At 36.0% G+C, this 12498-nt stretch overlaps 1 protein-coding gene across 1 annotated transcript in view; it reads right to left on the reverse strand.

Moving 5' to 3' along the window:
• Nucleotides 1-1085: 1085 nt before the first annotated feature.
• The window catches only part of LOC136028736 (acyl-CoA:lysophosphatidylglycerol acyltransferase 1-like), a 66018-nt gene continuing 54605 nt past the window's right edge, over nucleotides 1086-12498 (reverse strand). Inside the window, exons 5-7 of the mRNA XM_065706607.1 lie at nucleotides 12163-12299; nucleotides 9614-9756; nucleotides 1086-3986 (exon numbers count right to left, since the gene is read on the reverse strand). Of these exons, the coding sequence (XP_065562679.1) occupies nucleotides 3738-3986; nucleotides 9614-9756; nucleotides 12163-12299 (529 nt within the window). The 3' untranslated portion in view covers nucleotides 1086-3737. The remainder of the gene's footprint in view (nucleotides 3987-9613; nucleotides 9757-12162; nucleotides 12300-12498) is intronic.

The following is a 12498-nucleotide window of genomic DNA, read 5'->3' on the forward strand; positions in this document are numbered from 1 at the left end:
GGATGGTGAAACCTGGGCGTATATTTCTCTACGAACAATCGGTCGTCAGTTAAGCGTCAACAATTAACCGCCGATTTTACAGACTGAATTAATTCCTCCAGATGCTTTTTGATTTGAAATCAAACACAAAGGTGAAACTACAACTGCTTTGAAGAATTTTCGGACCTATAGACTTAACCAAGCAGAAAATTGAAAGTAAAGATGGAGGAATAGTGTTTTTCATTGGCCTTAAAATTCTTTATGCTAGCTTAATGAAACTCTTATAAATTGATTTGCATTTCAAATTAGCACCTGGAAAGTTGTTTCCGCGTTCCTATCTACACTCTTTAAATAACAGGAAGGGGTTGATAAATTTTGTGAAGAAGTCTATATAAGCCTTTTTTTTCTTTGGAAAGTTTGGCTTAAAGCTTGTCTTTTTGAAAGTAGATCTTTGCGAGAATTGAGTCGATTCTAAGACGAACTTGAAGCTTTTTTCTTCCAAGTTAGGACAGGAGTAGACTCTTTTTAGTTTTCTAAGGGTAACATTTTACACCAGAAAAATGTTGTCTTGACGAAGCTGTATATTTGTGTTCTTTTACTATAATTTTATTTCTTAAACTTCCAACACACTAAAACAGACTATAAGACCCACACCCCTAATTAGACGCAAGGCCGTATAACTGTTAATATGATTTTGCAGGCACAATCTCTTTTCATTAACTGTCCAAAACCATGATTTCCAAAACTTTATTGTTCATAATTTTCTTGTTTAACCTTGCAGACCACGAAAACAGTCTTTCAGACCAATCACCTTATTAAATGTTAGATTAAAACCTGTAAATGGTTGGAACTTGTCAAAGCAAAAAATATTTCAAAACCTGCTTTCCACAACTTAACATACTAGAGAGAGGAAGAGAGAGAGGAGGGAGAGAGAAATAAAGAGAGAGGAAGAGATGGAGAGAGATCCTCGTATCATAAGCAGCACCAAAGAATATGGTCAATCGTTCTTTCTAGGTTTGACCTTTCATCAAATGAAGGGTTTCTAAAAAGAAACAAAAAAAGAAAAAGACTACAACCCGTTTCATTGGCCCAAAGATTTGAACCAATTAATTTTCACATTTTATTATATAAATACACATATTGCACACCAAAAATTTGAACTACTTTTCACAAGGATATAAATAAATAAAACATGCCTAAGAGGATCCATTCAATGGCCAAAGAGAAAGACTGCACGCAAGACGCGAGAATAATACATACATACACAGTAGTAGACACAAACTTAATATGTCTGTTATAGACTTCTAGGAAGGGGTGTGTTTTGTATGTACTGCACATTAGCAAGTATCTACAAACGATACTTCTAATTGCAATGACGTTTAAAGACCGACTATTATATAAACATCTACTGATATTCATAATATAATATGATATTATGATAGTATCCTTTCAAAATGTAATTTACATGGTCTTAAATGTCTGAGAGCAGATTTATTTGTTTTTTACAAGAAGCAGTAGAGCTATTTTCTATTTTCTAGTTATCTTCTATTTTCTAGCTACCTTCTATTCTTTTAAGGGATCCCCTTGAGTTGTCTTTTTTTCTAGTTATTTGCTAGCTATCTTCTATCTTCTAGTTATCTTCTATTTTCCAGTTATATTCTATTATTTTTACAAGAAGCCCTTGAATTATCTTCAATTTAATACCTTAAGGAAATACGGCATTTTAGCTAGAATCTCTGTTTCATAGTTTTAGAAATCCCTCTCGTCTTTTCAATAGGAAGAAAAACAACAGATAGAAGGAAGAAAGAGGGAAAAGAGAAATAAAGGAGAGAGAGAGAGACAGAAAGAAAGAGAAACAAACAAATTCCCAAACCTCAAATACAGTCCTAAAATCTTAGTTATAGGAACTAGACCCGTTTTTAAGATACTGATGAGTATTTAAAGTGTGTAGACGTGATATCTCCCCACATATGGCTCCTACATTGGTGATGTTGCACTGCGAGTTAAGACACAAATTAATGATCTAAAGTAAATTTGACTCTGAGCGGCTCTTAAAGTCAACAACGCTAAAAGCCCATTGATATTTGACTCAATCCCTCCCCCACGATGTTCACAGAGTTTCCTCTACTTGACACAGTACTAGCAACCCTCTTACCCCTATCCTTTTTTTCTAAAAAAGACCAGAAAAACTAGCTATTTTTAATTTGTAGAGAAATGCTAAACAAGATAATTTAGGAATCCCTGTCTACTGAAGTATAAAACCTGTCTACTGACCAAGGTTGCCGAACAGAGATAAAACTGCCATTAACATTTATACCAATAAACAAATTACACCTCTAAACTCAATCCTTCCTACTTTGCATACAACACTTCTTTTCTCAACTTTTCATTTAGTAATAAACTTTGCTTTAGATTCTGAAAGAAAAATGCCCTTGTAATGGACTAGAAACATTTATTTCAGGAAGGATATTTTGGCCAGATTTTCACTTTAAGGCCTTTCGGCCTTCATGTCGGCCTTTCCAAGTTCAATTTCTATTAAAATACTAAATAAACAGCTTTGGGTAAACAAAACTGAATATCACTTTTAAAATAATTTTCCCAAAAATCTGAATACTTTATCACCAAAATAGTAAAAAATAAAAAAATCAAGTTTCACTTAAAATATCTGTTCAAAACATGCAACAGTTCAGACACACAGGAAGGTGACGAAAGCAAAGAAAATCCGGTATTTAGATGCACAACCCTGTTGGATTTTAAGGGAGGGGGTAGTAAACTATATGATTACTTTTCAATAAAACAAACCTGGTTTTCCTTTGACCATTGTAGCATATTACAAGTATTTAGTTATATGTCCAACAATAGGATTAGAGGCCGAACAATTCCACAGAAACAACTGAAAATGATCATAGCAATGCTATACTGCTTATTAAGATAAGTAGGAAGAATAGAACTATTTAACTTGTTTTATGGGTGAGGTACAACTTCATATTATAAAAAGAAACTCTTTTCAAGTACAATGAATTTCCGAGGGGTGATATTCCCATCCCCCCCTCAATAGAAAAAAGGTAAAAGATACAGTGCTGTACTATAGAGTCCCTACCGTCAGTGCTGATCCCCGCTTCTTAATCTTTCAGCCTGGAAGTGCAATGGGAGGTTGGAGCCAACCATCCTCTGCTTTCACACACCCTTCCTGATTACTTTCCCTGGATTTCTCGAGGTACCCACTTGGAGCTGGGTCGACTCTGGCCAAGGTCACTGAGTCACGCCACTGACCCGCGTTCTAAACCGAAAATCGGCAACAACATGACTAGAACCCCCATCCCGAAGAATATAAGATTGTAAGTCTAACACGACAACCACTCAGCTCCAACCTCTCCTTCAATATACCTTAGCAAAAATTGCGTGATACTTCGGAGAACAGCAAGCAAAACTTTTGTTTTATATGTCTTCTTTTAAATATTTGTTTTCCTTTATGCTTGTTAATTTTTCTCTGTTTTTGCATTTCCTTGATCAGAATGGAATATTGAAGATCAGAATAAAAATTTGAAATAAAATAGCGTCCATGAATAAAGGCAGCAAAACAGGCTGTACCTAGATCCAGTTACGACAAATAAATAACACTAATAACCTACATCACTTACCCTATTTCAAATGAACAACACCAATATCCTATCAAAACAACAATTCCACGCAAACAGACCACAGCAACACTCCTGTTAAAACTAACCTACAAAAGGATCAAGTTCTTATTCACTCAATTAGGCAACGAACAGACTCCATAAACTAGATAAAAGTGAGAGATGAAATAAAGAGGACGCAATGAAGAAAAGATGAAGAAGAATAAAGTAGGTATAGTCCGTTGGCAGTTTCCTCGATTTCATCTTCCTAAACTGAGTGTAATCTTTGTCCGGATATACCCCTGTTCTGTAGTAACTCTCAAGCATTTCGTCTTTTTCAGCATATCTGTCATACATCCATGTCGCAATTTCTGAATTTTTCTCAGGAAGCTGTAAATTAAAAATAGTCAATTAGCGAACTAATTCGTTTTCTAGAACATCACAGCACTCTCCTGAAAAAAATAATGAATTTTTATGTCCTTAAAAAAGAGTATAAAAAAATCTAATTATGCCACTTTTGTATTCTTGGTGTAGGTATTCCCAGATTTTTTCAGATCCCTGTCCCTTTGAGTCTGAAATTCAGATGTATTAACAGATTCCAATTGATGGCTACGGGGCTATGCTCTAGATTTTGAAAAATACCTATTTCTTGGCCCTTTTTGTTAGAATAATCGAACAAAAATGAAATTGCACCCCCCCTCTTCCAATCAATTTTGAAAATACCCTTTTGTATATATTCCAATAAAAAATGCCCCATTCAGCCCGAAAATTCGGTGAATATACACCCCTGCTTAGATTAGGTCATATTCACGACCTGAGTGTTGAAAATACAGGCCAGAAAAGTGGGCAGACTCTACAAAATTTTGTTTACATATTTCAACGTTAACCTTGGGTCAGACTATATTTTAGAATAAAATATTTGTGTCAGAAGAATGGACAAATAGGAATCAACTACTAAGAAAAGCTTATTGCTCTATTCCTTTTCCTATCTGTAGGCTTATACCTCATAGCCCCTTAGAATAGGGAAAAGGATTTTCGCTGAAAAACAACTTTAAAAACAACTCAACTTAAATGAGTGTATTAAAACCAAGCTCTGAAGTAAGCTCTTTCACAAATTAACCATATTATCAAATTATCAGAATCAGAATTATCCTTATTATCAGATTATCAAAATCAACCTCAGCCTCCAAATTTGCTTCATACCTTCAGCCCCAAATTAGGCTTATACCTCATAGCCCCTTAGAATAGGGAAAAGGATTTTTGCTTAAAAACAAATTTAAAAGCAACTCAACTCAAATAAGGGCATTAAAACCAAGCTCTGAAGTAAGAACTTTCACAAATTAACCATATTATAAAATTATCAGAATCAGAATTGTCCTTATTATCAGATTATCAAAATCAACCTCAGCCTCCAAATTTGCTTCATACCTTCAGCCCCAAATTAGGCTTATACCTCATAGCCCCTTAGAATAGGGAAAAGGATTTTCGCTTAAAAACAAATTTAAAACAACTCAACTCAAATAAGTGTATTAAAACCAAGCTCTGAAGTAAGAACTTTCACAAATTAACCATATTATAAAATTATCAGAATCAGAATTATCCTTATTATCAGATTATCAAAATCAACCTCAGCCTCCAAATTTGCTTCATGCCTTCAGCCCCAAATTAGGCTTATATCTCATAGCCCCTTAGAATAGGGAAAAGGATTTTCGCTTAAAAACAAATTTAAAAACAACTCAACTCAAATAAGTGTATTAAAACCAAGCTCTGAAGTGAGAACTTTCACAAATTAACCATATTATCAAATTATCAGAATCAGAATTGTCCTTATTATCAGATTATCAAAAGCAACCTCAGCCTCCAAATTTGCTTCATACCTTCAGCCCCAAATTAGGCTTATACCTCATAGCCCCTTAGAATAGGGAAAAGGATTTTCGCTGAAAAACAACTTTAAAAACAACTCAACTCAAACAAGTGCATTAAAACCAAGCTCTGAAGTAAGAACTTTCACAAATTAACCATATTATCAAATTATCAGAATCAGAATTGTCCTTATTATCAGATTACCAAAATCAACCTCAGCCTCCAAATTTTCTTAATACCTTCAGCCCTAAATTAGGCTTATACCTCATAGCCCCTTAGAATAGGGAAAAGGATATTCGCTGAAAAACAACTTTAAAAACAACTCAACTCAAATAAGTGTATTAAAACCAAGCTCTGAAGTGAGAACTTTCACAAATTAACCATATTATCAAATCATCAGAATCAGAATTGTCCTTATTATCAGATTATCAAAATCAACCTCAGCCTCAAAATTTGCTTCATACCTTACATACTTGATATAATTTGGAAACATAAACGAGTCACAGACTCAATTAACCAAGTTTAACACAAATCCTTAGGCCCAATTTACAATAGCACAATCTTCCTCTTGTGGAAATGCTGGTATTAAGGATGAATGACATTCCACAGTTATGTCTCAACTACATGTTATATACCCCTGGGCTTAAGTTGTACCAAGTCAGAGAAACTACTTACACCTTAATATCTGGGCCGGGGACCATAAATCTAATTTGTTCAAAAGAAAACAGCCCAGCAGCACCATATCACCAATTTGGGTGGTATGAATTTAGATATCTGGCATGTTCCTACGCTGAACCTCAAAAGAAGAGCTCTAAAGACCTTAGAAAACTGAAGTTATGTTTTTCAGTGCTAAAAATAGGTAGGGATAATTACTGGATCGAAAACTCCTTCCTAGGTATTACCGTAGCATCATCAGTAAGCCACTGGTTTTGATTGATTGTTTTTTTTTTTTTTGTAGATTACTAGGCTGCTAGCTACAACTGCAACCCGGAAAAAAAAGCAAGCCACATACCGGATACATATCACACGGCGTGAGGAGTCTAAGCTACTCCTTGACTTAACTTGACTTAATGCTCCTTCCGAAATGCTTCCGGCGTCGAGAGTGATGCTACATGGTGGCTCCATTTAGACAGGTCTCTTGCAAGGATGTGAACGTCCTCCTGAATATTTAACATGGCTAAGAAGGAAACCTGCCGTGTCCTTCCATCTGGTTGGGGGACAACCTCTTCGGCGTTTCCCGCCGTGCCGCACGGGATCAAAGTCACAAAGTCAAAAATCGTTCGTGCAGGAGTGTCGGGGGGCATGCGAAGGAGATGTCCGTACCAGCGTAGTGTTCGTTGGGGGAGTTGGACTGAAAAGGGCGTTTGAGAAGTTAACGCCAGGAGGTTCTTGTTGCTAAGAAAATCATGCCAGCGTAGTCCTTTAATGCGGCGAAGATGTTTTGTTTGGGCTATATTTACGGAGCTAAGCACAGACTGAGTGGCTGGCCAGGTTTTGACTCCGTAAAGAAGCACGGATCCCACCGAAGCATTGTATATGCGCATCTTGGTCCTACGACTGATAGAAGGTTTCCTCAAAAGGGCACTTAGTCTTCCCACTACTGCTGAGGCTTTGACAATTCGGTGCATTAGATCTTTAAGGATTGATCCGTCATTTGAAAGGATAGAGCCAAGGTATGTAAATTCCTCAACAATATAAGCTGGTTCGTCACCGACCATTAGGACTGGCGGGGGACTCGGTGAGTTACGGGGTTCAACAAACATCACTTTTGTCTTCTGCTAATTAATCGACAGCCCCATCTTTAAGGCTTTATCAGCAAGGATCTGTAGGGCTTCTGTGAGCTTCGACGGGGAATCGGAGACAAGAGCAAGGTCATCGGCATAGTCAACGTCTGAAAGTACTCTATCGCCGTAATGCAACCCAAACTGGAGGCGGTTTATTGTCCGAGTCAAAATGTAGTCGACGATATTCCCTATTCCCTGACAGTTGTTATATGACGTATGTTACACATAAAAAAAACAGCTCTGGTCTACCACGAATAACTAGAATTAGAGTTACTAGACCAAGACGGGGTCCAACTCCCCAAACAGATGCATTAATACGTAACATGCCTTTGCTTGCATGTAAAAAACAAATAGAAAAAGAAATACCAAGATGAAGAAAACAAATGGGACTACGACAAGCATAAGAAAAACACAAACTAAAGCGATGCGGATATTTCGCCTGTATAAAACAAGGCGTCTTCTAGACTAAAAACAAATAAAAAATGCAGACTAACCTAAAACCACATAAAATCTAAAATCAAGAAAAAAAAACCATATACAATTGTTGCTACTGTGATTGAGCACCACAGAAGCTAAATAAAGTTTCTTCAATGAAACGAGTTCAACTGCTTGCATGTGTTTAGTATTCATTTTTCGTTTTCATTTTCTTCTTTTGATGTTTGTGCCCCGTCTTTTTCCATTGATTCGAAAAAGGGATATTAACAAATTTATTATATAAAAATTTCCTTTAGAAAATTACCGAAAAGTAGTAATTCAATCATTGCGTTTCTTCTATCAGAGACAACACAGAGCGAGCAAGAAAAGACACATTATTTTTGTCTTTTCTGGTGGCAGCTGTTGTACGCGCTTTTTCTAACCGAAGAGGATAGATTTGACAATTTAGGGTTTATGTTCCGTCCAAACATGCAATTTTTGAAACAGTCAGAAAGCAAAAAGCCCACAAAGGTCACAGGTTGCATATAAACCACAGGCAAACTTTAATCCGACAGCTCAGAAAGAGGGGTCTTACCTCCTAACTGTTAAATTTATGCTTCCCCATTGTTTTATTACCTTGTTTGTTATTTAAAAAGTGCAAAACGCCTCTCTAAGAAATTCTTTAGGGAAAAAGCAGACTTTATTTTTTACTTTAGTTTGATAATCATTGTAGAACATTTATGAAAAAAGATATAAATAGGAGTTTTAGTCTTCAGTTTTTTAGAACAACCATGTAAAAATAATCTCTTACAAAAATAGGAGGTATACAAGAGAAAATGAGGCTTGATTTTTTAACTTTAATTCCTAAGGCAATATTTAAAAAAAGTCAAGAAAATGGTTGTCGATATTGCCTAACAGAGGTCACAAACGTTTGTCTACAACCCTTGGTCGTTTTTTTTTACCCACTGAGGGGTGTATTTTTGTTTTTACCAAATCCGATAACTAGATATTCAACAGTCTTTCTTATATCTACATCTATAAAATCAAGTGTGTGTAAATGTGCAGTTTTTCCCATGCTCGCTCGGGCCTGCAGCCTATTCAGAGCCGGCTCTAGGCCTAGCTTCCCTTTGCTCACTCCAAGCTTTGACTTATCCAAATACAGCCTGATATCATTTCCTTCCATTTGCTCACCACGGTCAGAAGCTCAGGCCTTAAGCCCTTCCACTCTTCTGTTTTCCCTGCATTTTTTTTTTCAATCTTCCTTGTCCGTCAAGCTCAATTTTTTGGGTCTCTCTGATTGCCTTTTTTAGGCGTTCATTGATTCGAGTTTTTATAGCCTATCCCCATTTCATCGTTCTAAATATCCTTTTGAAACAATGCCAAGTTTATAAATAAGTACTAGGAAAAGAGTAAGCTTCTCCAGCCCTTATAGACAAAGGCTTTACCGGTTGTTAGCTAGCAAATTCGACTTCATCAGCTTTTATTTACCTTCCCCATCTGCTCAGGTCTTCTACTCTAGAAAACGCAGCCTAAATTCACTTCTCTTCGCTCGCTATGGGCAGCAGCCAAAACTTTCAGACCATACAAAGCCTTCGCCGGTCCATTATAAAACGAAAGTCGACTTAGTTGGCTTTTGCTCATCTCCCCCACCCACTCAGACCTTCTACCCCCGAAAATGTAGCCTAAAGTCACCTCTCTCTACTCGCTACGACGTGCAACTAGAGTGTTTAGTGGCTTATGCTCGCCTAACATCATAACACCACAATTTTGTTTTTAGGATTTTTTTATTCTTTTATATACAGCAGTTTATGAGTCGTCCCTTGTATCTGACCTTTACAAACATAGTAGATGCTATACATGCCGGGTATATTGTTAGAGTATATCATGTATCGCCTTTCTTACTTCCAGCATAAATGTTACCTGAGGTCATCCTGAAATATAATAAGCAAACAATACCTGTGATACTGAGTAAACTCTGTAGTGGAACACAGTATCCCTGGGTTCAGATCTACCAATCAATATATCAAAAATATCCAAAGGTTTTCCATTTGTGTAGGCTATAGTCACATCAACAATATACTTCATATGCTTGTGACATTCTGGAATGGAACATAGCTTTACCTCACAAAAATAGAAAAAAAAAACTTTCTGAAAACAAACAGAATTGTGTAGTCGGTTCCATGAGTGCATGCACTGATAAAGGTATTCGTGTCTCAATACCAAGGTTTTACTTCCCTAAAGATTCCCTGAAAAGAGTATATGTAAGTGGGATAAGGAGGCCGCTGAGGTCAGTGGCATAATCAGGGTCCCCCCCCCGGAGAGAATACAATTTAATTATGGGTATTTTCGCTTATATTTACGAAAATCTGTTGAAGAAAAATATTTAGTCTTGGCAGCCGCCTCCCCTCCCCTCCAAATGGGCTCCTACATAGAGTGGGTTACAAGAGCTTTCCGGAAGTGGTTTGTGGTCAAGCTAAGATTTATTTAGGCGTAAAGTCATTACAACTAGCATGCTGGCGTTCCAGAAACCAAAAAGACATAAATTAATTTTGACTACATGAAACAGCCCCGCGTCTTTTTATCAGTAATAATCAGTATGTGTAATGGAAGAAACCAAAAATATTATGATTAGCTTCTGAATCAAGTTTTATGTCACACATAAAGACTTCCCTACACTAGCAATTTTGTTGCCAACAATTCGGCACTTTAAACTACAGAGCATCTCAGGTCGAATACACCCATAATTTAGTAAGGTTGTCAGTGGCATCTATTCTGTGTAGGGAGGGGATTACCCAACCACTAGATTTTAAAAAATGCCGTTTTTCGGATAATTAAACTGAAAAAAGATCCTTTTTGGGTACTTAAATTAACCACCTTAACCACCTTAAATTTTGAAAAATACATTTGCCCCCTTCCTCCCCAGGATTTTCGTGAATCGGCGTCACTGCAGGTTGTACAACAACATTTGAAGTACCAAGTACATCGGGATAAACACTTTTATCATCCTTGTACCCATTTTAGGTCTATTCATACCTCAAAATCACACGATTCCCCAAGATTTTCTTTAGGTCGTTGAAAATCACATTTTGTCAGTGTTGCCACGTTGAGTCGTGAAAATCCATAAGCAAATTAATTATTAAAATCGATACCGCTTTTCGTCCGCATATGCCAACAATCTATTGATTCCTCAAGTTTTCTCATTAAAATTTGAATTCATAATCGCCCTAATTTTTAATTATATGCAGGGATGTGTAAGTTTTATTTTCACCAAATCAAAAAATCAGATTTTATTTTCATTGCTCTTAGTAATTCAAATAAGATGCGTGACAATTTTAAAAATTGGGTTTAGGTTAACTTTAAAGTGGACTTAATTATAAGCAGCACTATAAGAAAAAAAAATCCAGATTTGTGGAGTTTCCACCCTATTTTCTTTTATTTTTCATAAAATTCCCATTGTTCTAAGAATTTTAACATTGTGTCTGAAGCTTGCTTAGTAATTTGAAGCAAGCAATTCTCAGCAAGAATTGTGCACTCGTAGTGTTTAAAGTCCACAGTTGTTTCGAAGAGAATGGGAAACTTATAAGAATTTGATCTTCAGATATTTAAAATGGAAAAATAATATGATAGTATAACAGAAATATAATAAAAGGACAATAAAAAAAATTTAACATGGAAGACAAAATTATGATACAGACATATAATAGAACGATGATATAACAGATAGAATTTAACATGGAAAAAGCAGTTGCTTCGACGAGAATGGGAAACTTATAAGATTTGTATCTTCATATATTTAAAATGGAAAGCTAATATGATGATATGATAAAAGGACAATTACAAAAATTAGTATGGAAAGACAAAATGATGATAAACACATATAATAGAATGACAATATGCCAATTTAATATGGAAAGAAAGGGGCTGAAAATTACCAGAATTTTCTGGTATTAGAAAATTCTGGATTTCCGTATTAGAAAATTAACATTTTACTAATACGGAGATTTAGCTTGCGCCAATGTGGCCAATCAGAATTTTACACAGTATTTTCTGATTGGCTAAAAGATATTTGGGAAAATTCTGATTGGCTTAAATTACCGCTAGTTAATTCTCGAAATTAGTAATATCTCATTGTGAATATGAGATGGTAAGGAAAAGCCACCGTAAGAAGTGCTTCTTGGGGGAGAGGACACCCCGGAAAGGCATATTTCGTTGGTTTTGAACTCGTTTTTATTGGTATATGGTGATTTGAAGGGCGTCCAGTTCGGCTAAAAATTAACATTAAAACTGTAGAAGACATATAAAGTTAAATTTTGTTTGGTTTTTTAAAAAAAAAAACGATTTTGATCAAACACATCAGCTGAAGGCAACATAGTGACATCAAGGGTCGTTTTAACTTGACAAAATTAGCAGTTTTTTTCTACTCTTTGCTTTAGTAACCTCTGCAAGGAGTCAAGAGGCTCCCAGGAACGTGCTTGGTCCCATCAGCTGAATAAAAGAAACTATACCTTCAGAACTCTTCAAATTCAAGTTGTTGTCTTCAATCGTCTTTGGGGTATTGAGTGTTTCTAGGATCGTTTGCAAAGCTCCTACCCTGGGCAAACTTACTCTTTCCAAATGTGGCAGTCCATTCTTCTTTGCATAACTAGAAAGAAGTGCAATTGAAACAATTTATAGATTAATAAGTTTTAGAGATTATTCCGGGGAAAGCTAAATAACTTGGCAAATCGAAGAGAGCATAGTCAGCCATTTTGAAACAAAAACTAAAACTTTTGGTCAAAATAATAAAAACGCGATTAATACGGATTAGGGATCAGACACTACTGACGTAGGCAAGGAGTTAA

The sequence above is a fragment of the Artemia franciscana genome, chromosome 7 (genome assembly GCF_032884065.1).
Source record: "Artemia franciscana chromosome 7, ASM3288406v1, whole genome shotgun sequence".
NCBI lineage: Eukaryota > Metazoa > Arthropoda > Branchiopoda > Anostraca > Artemiidae > Artemia > Artemia franciscana.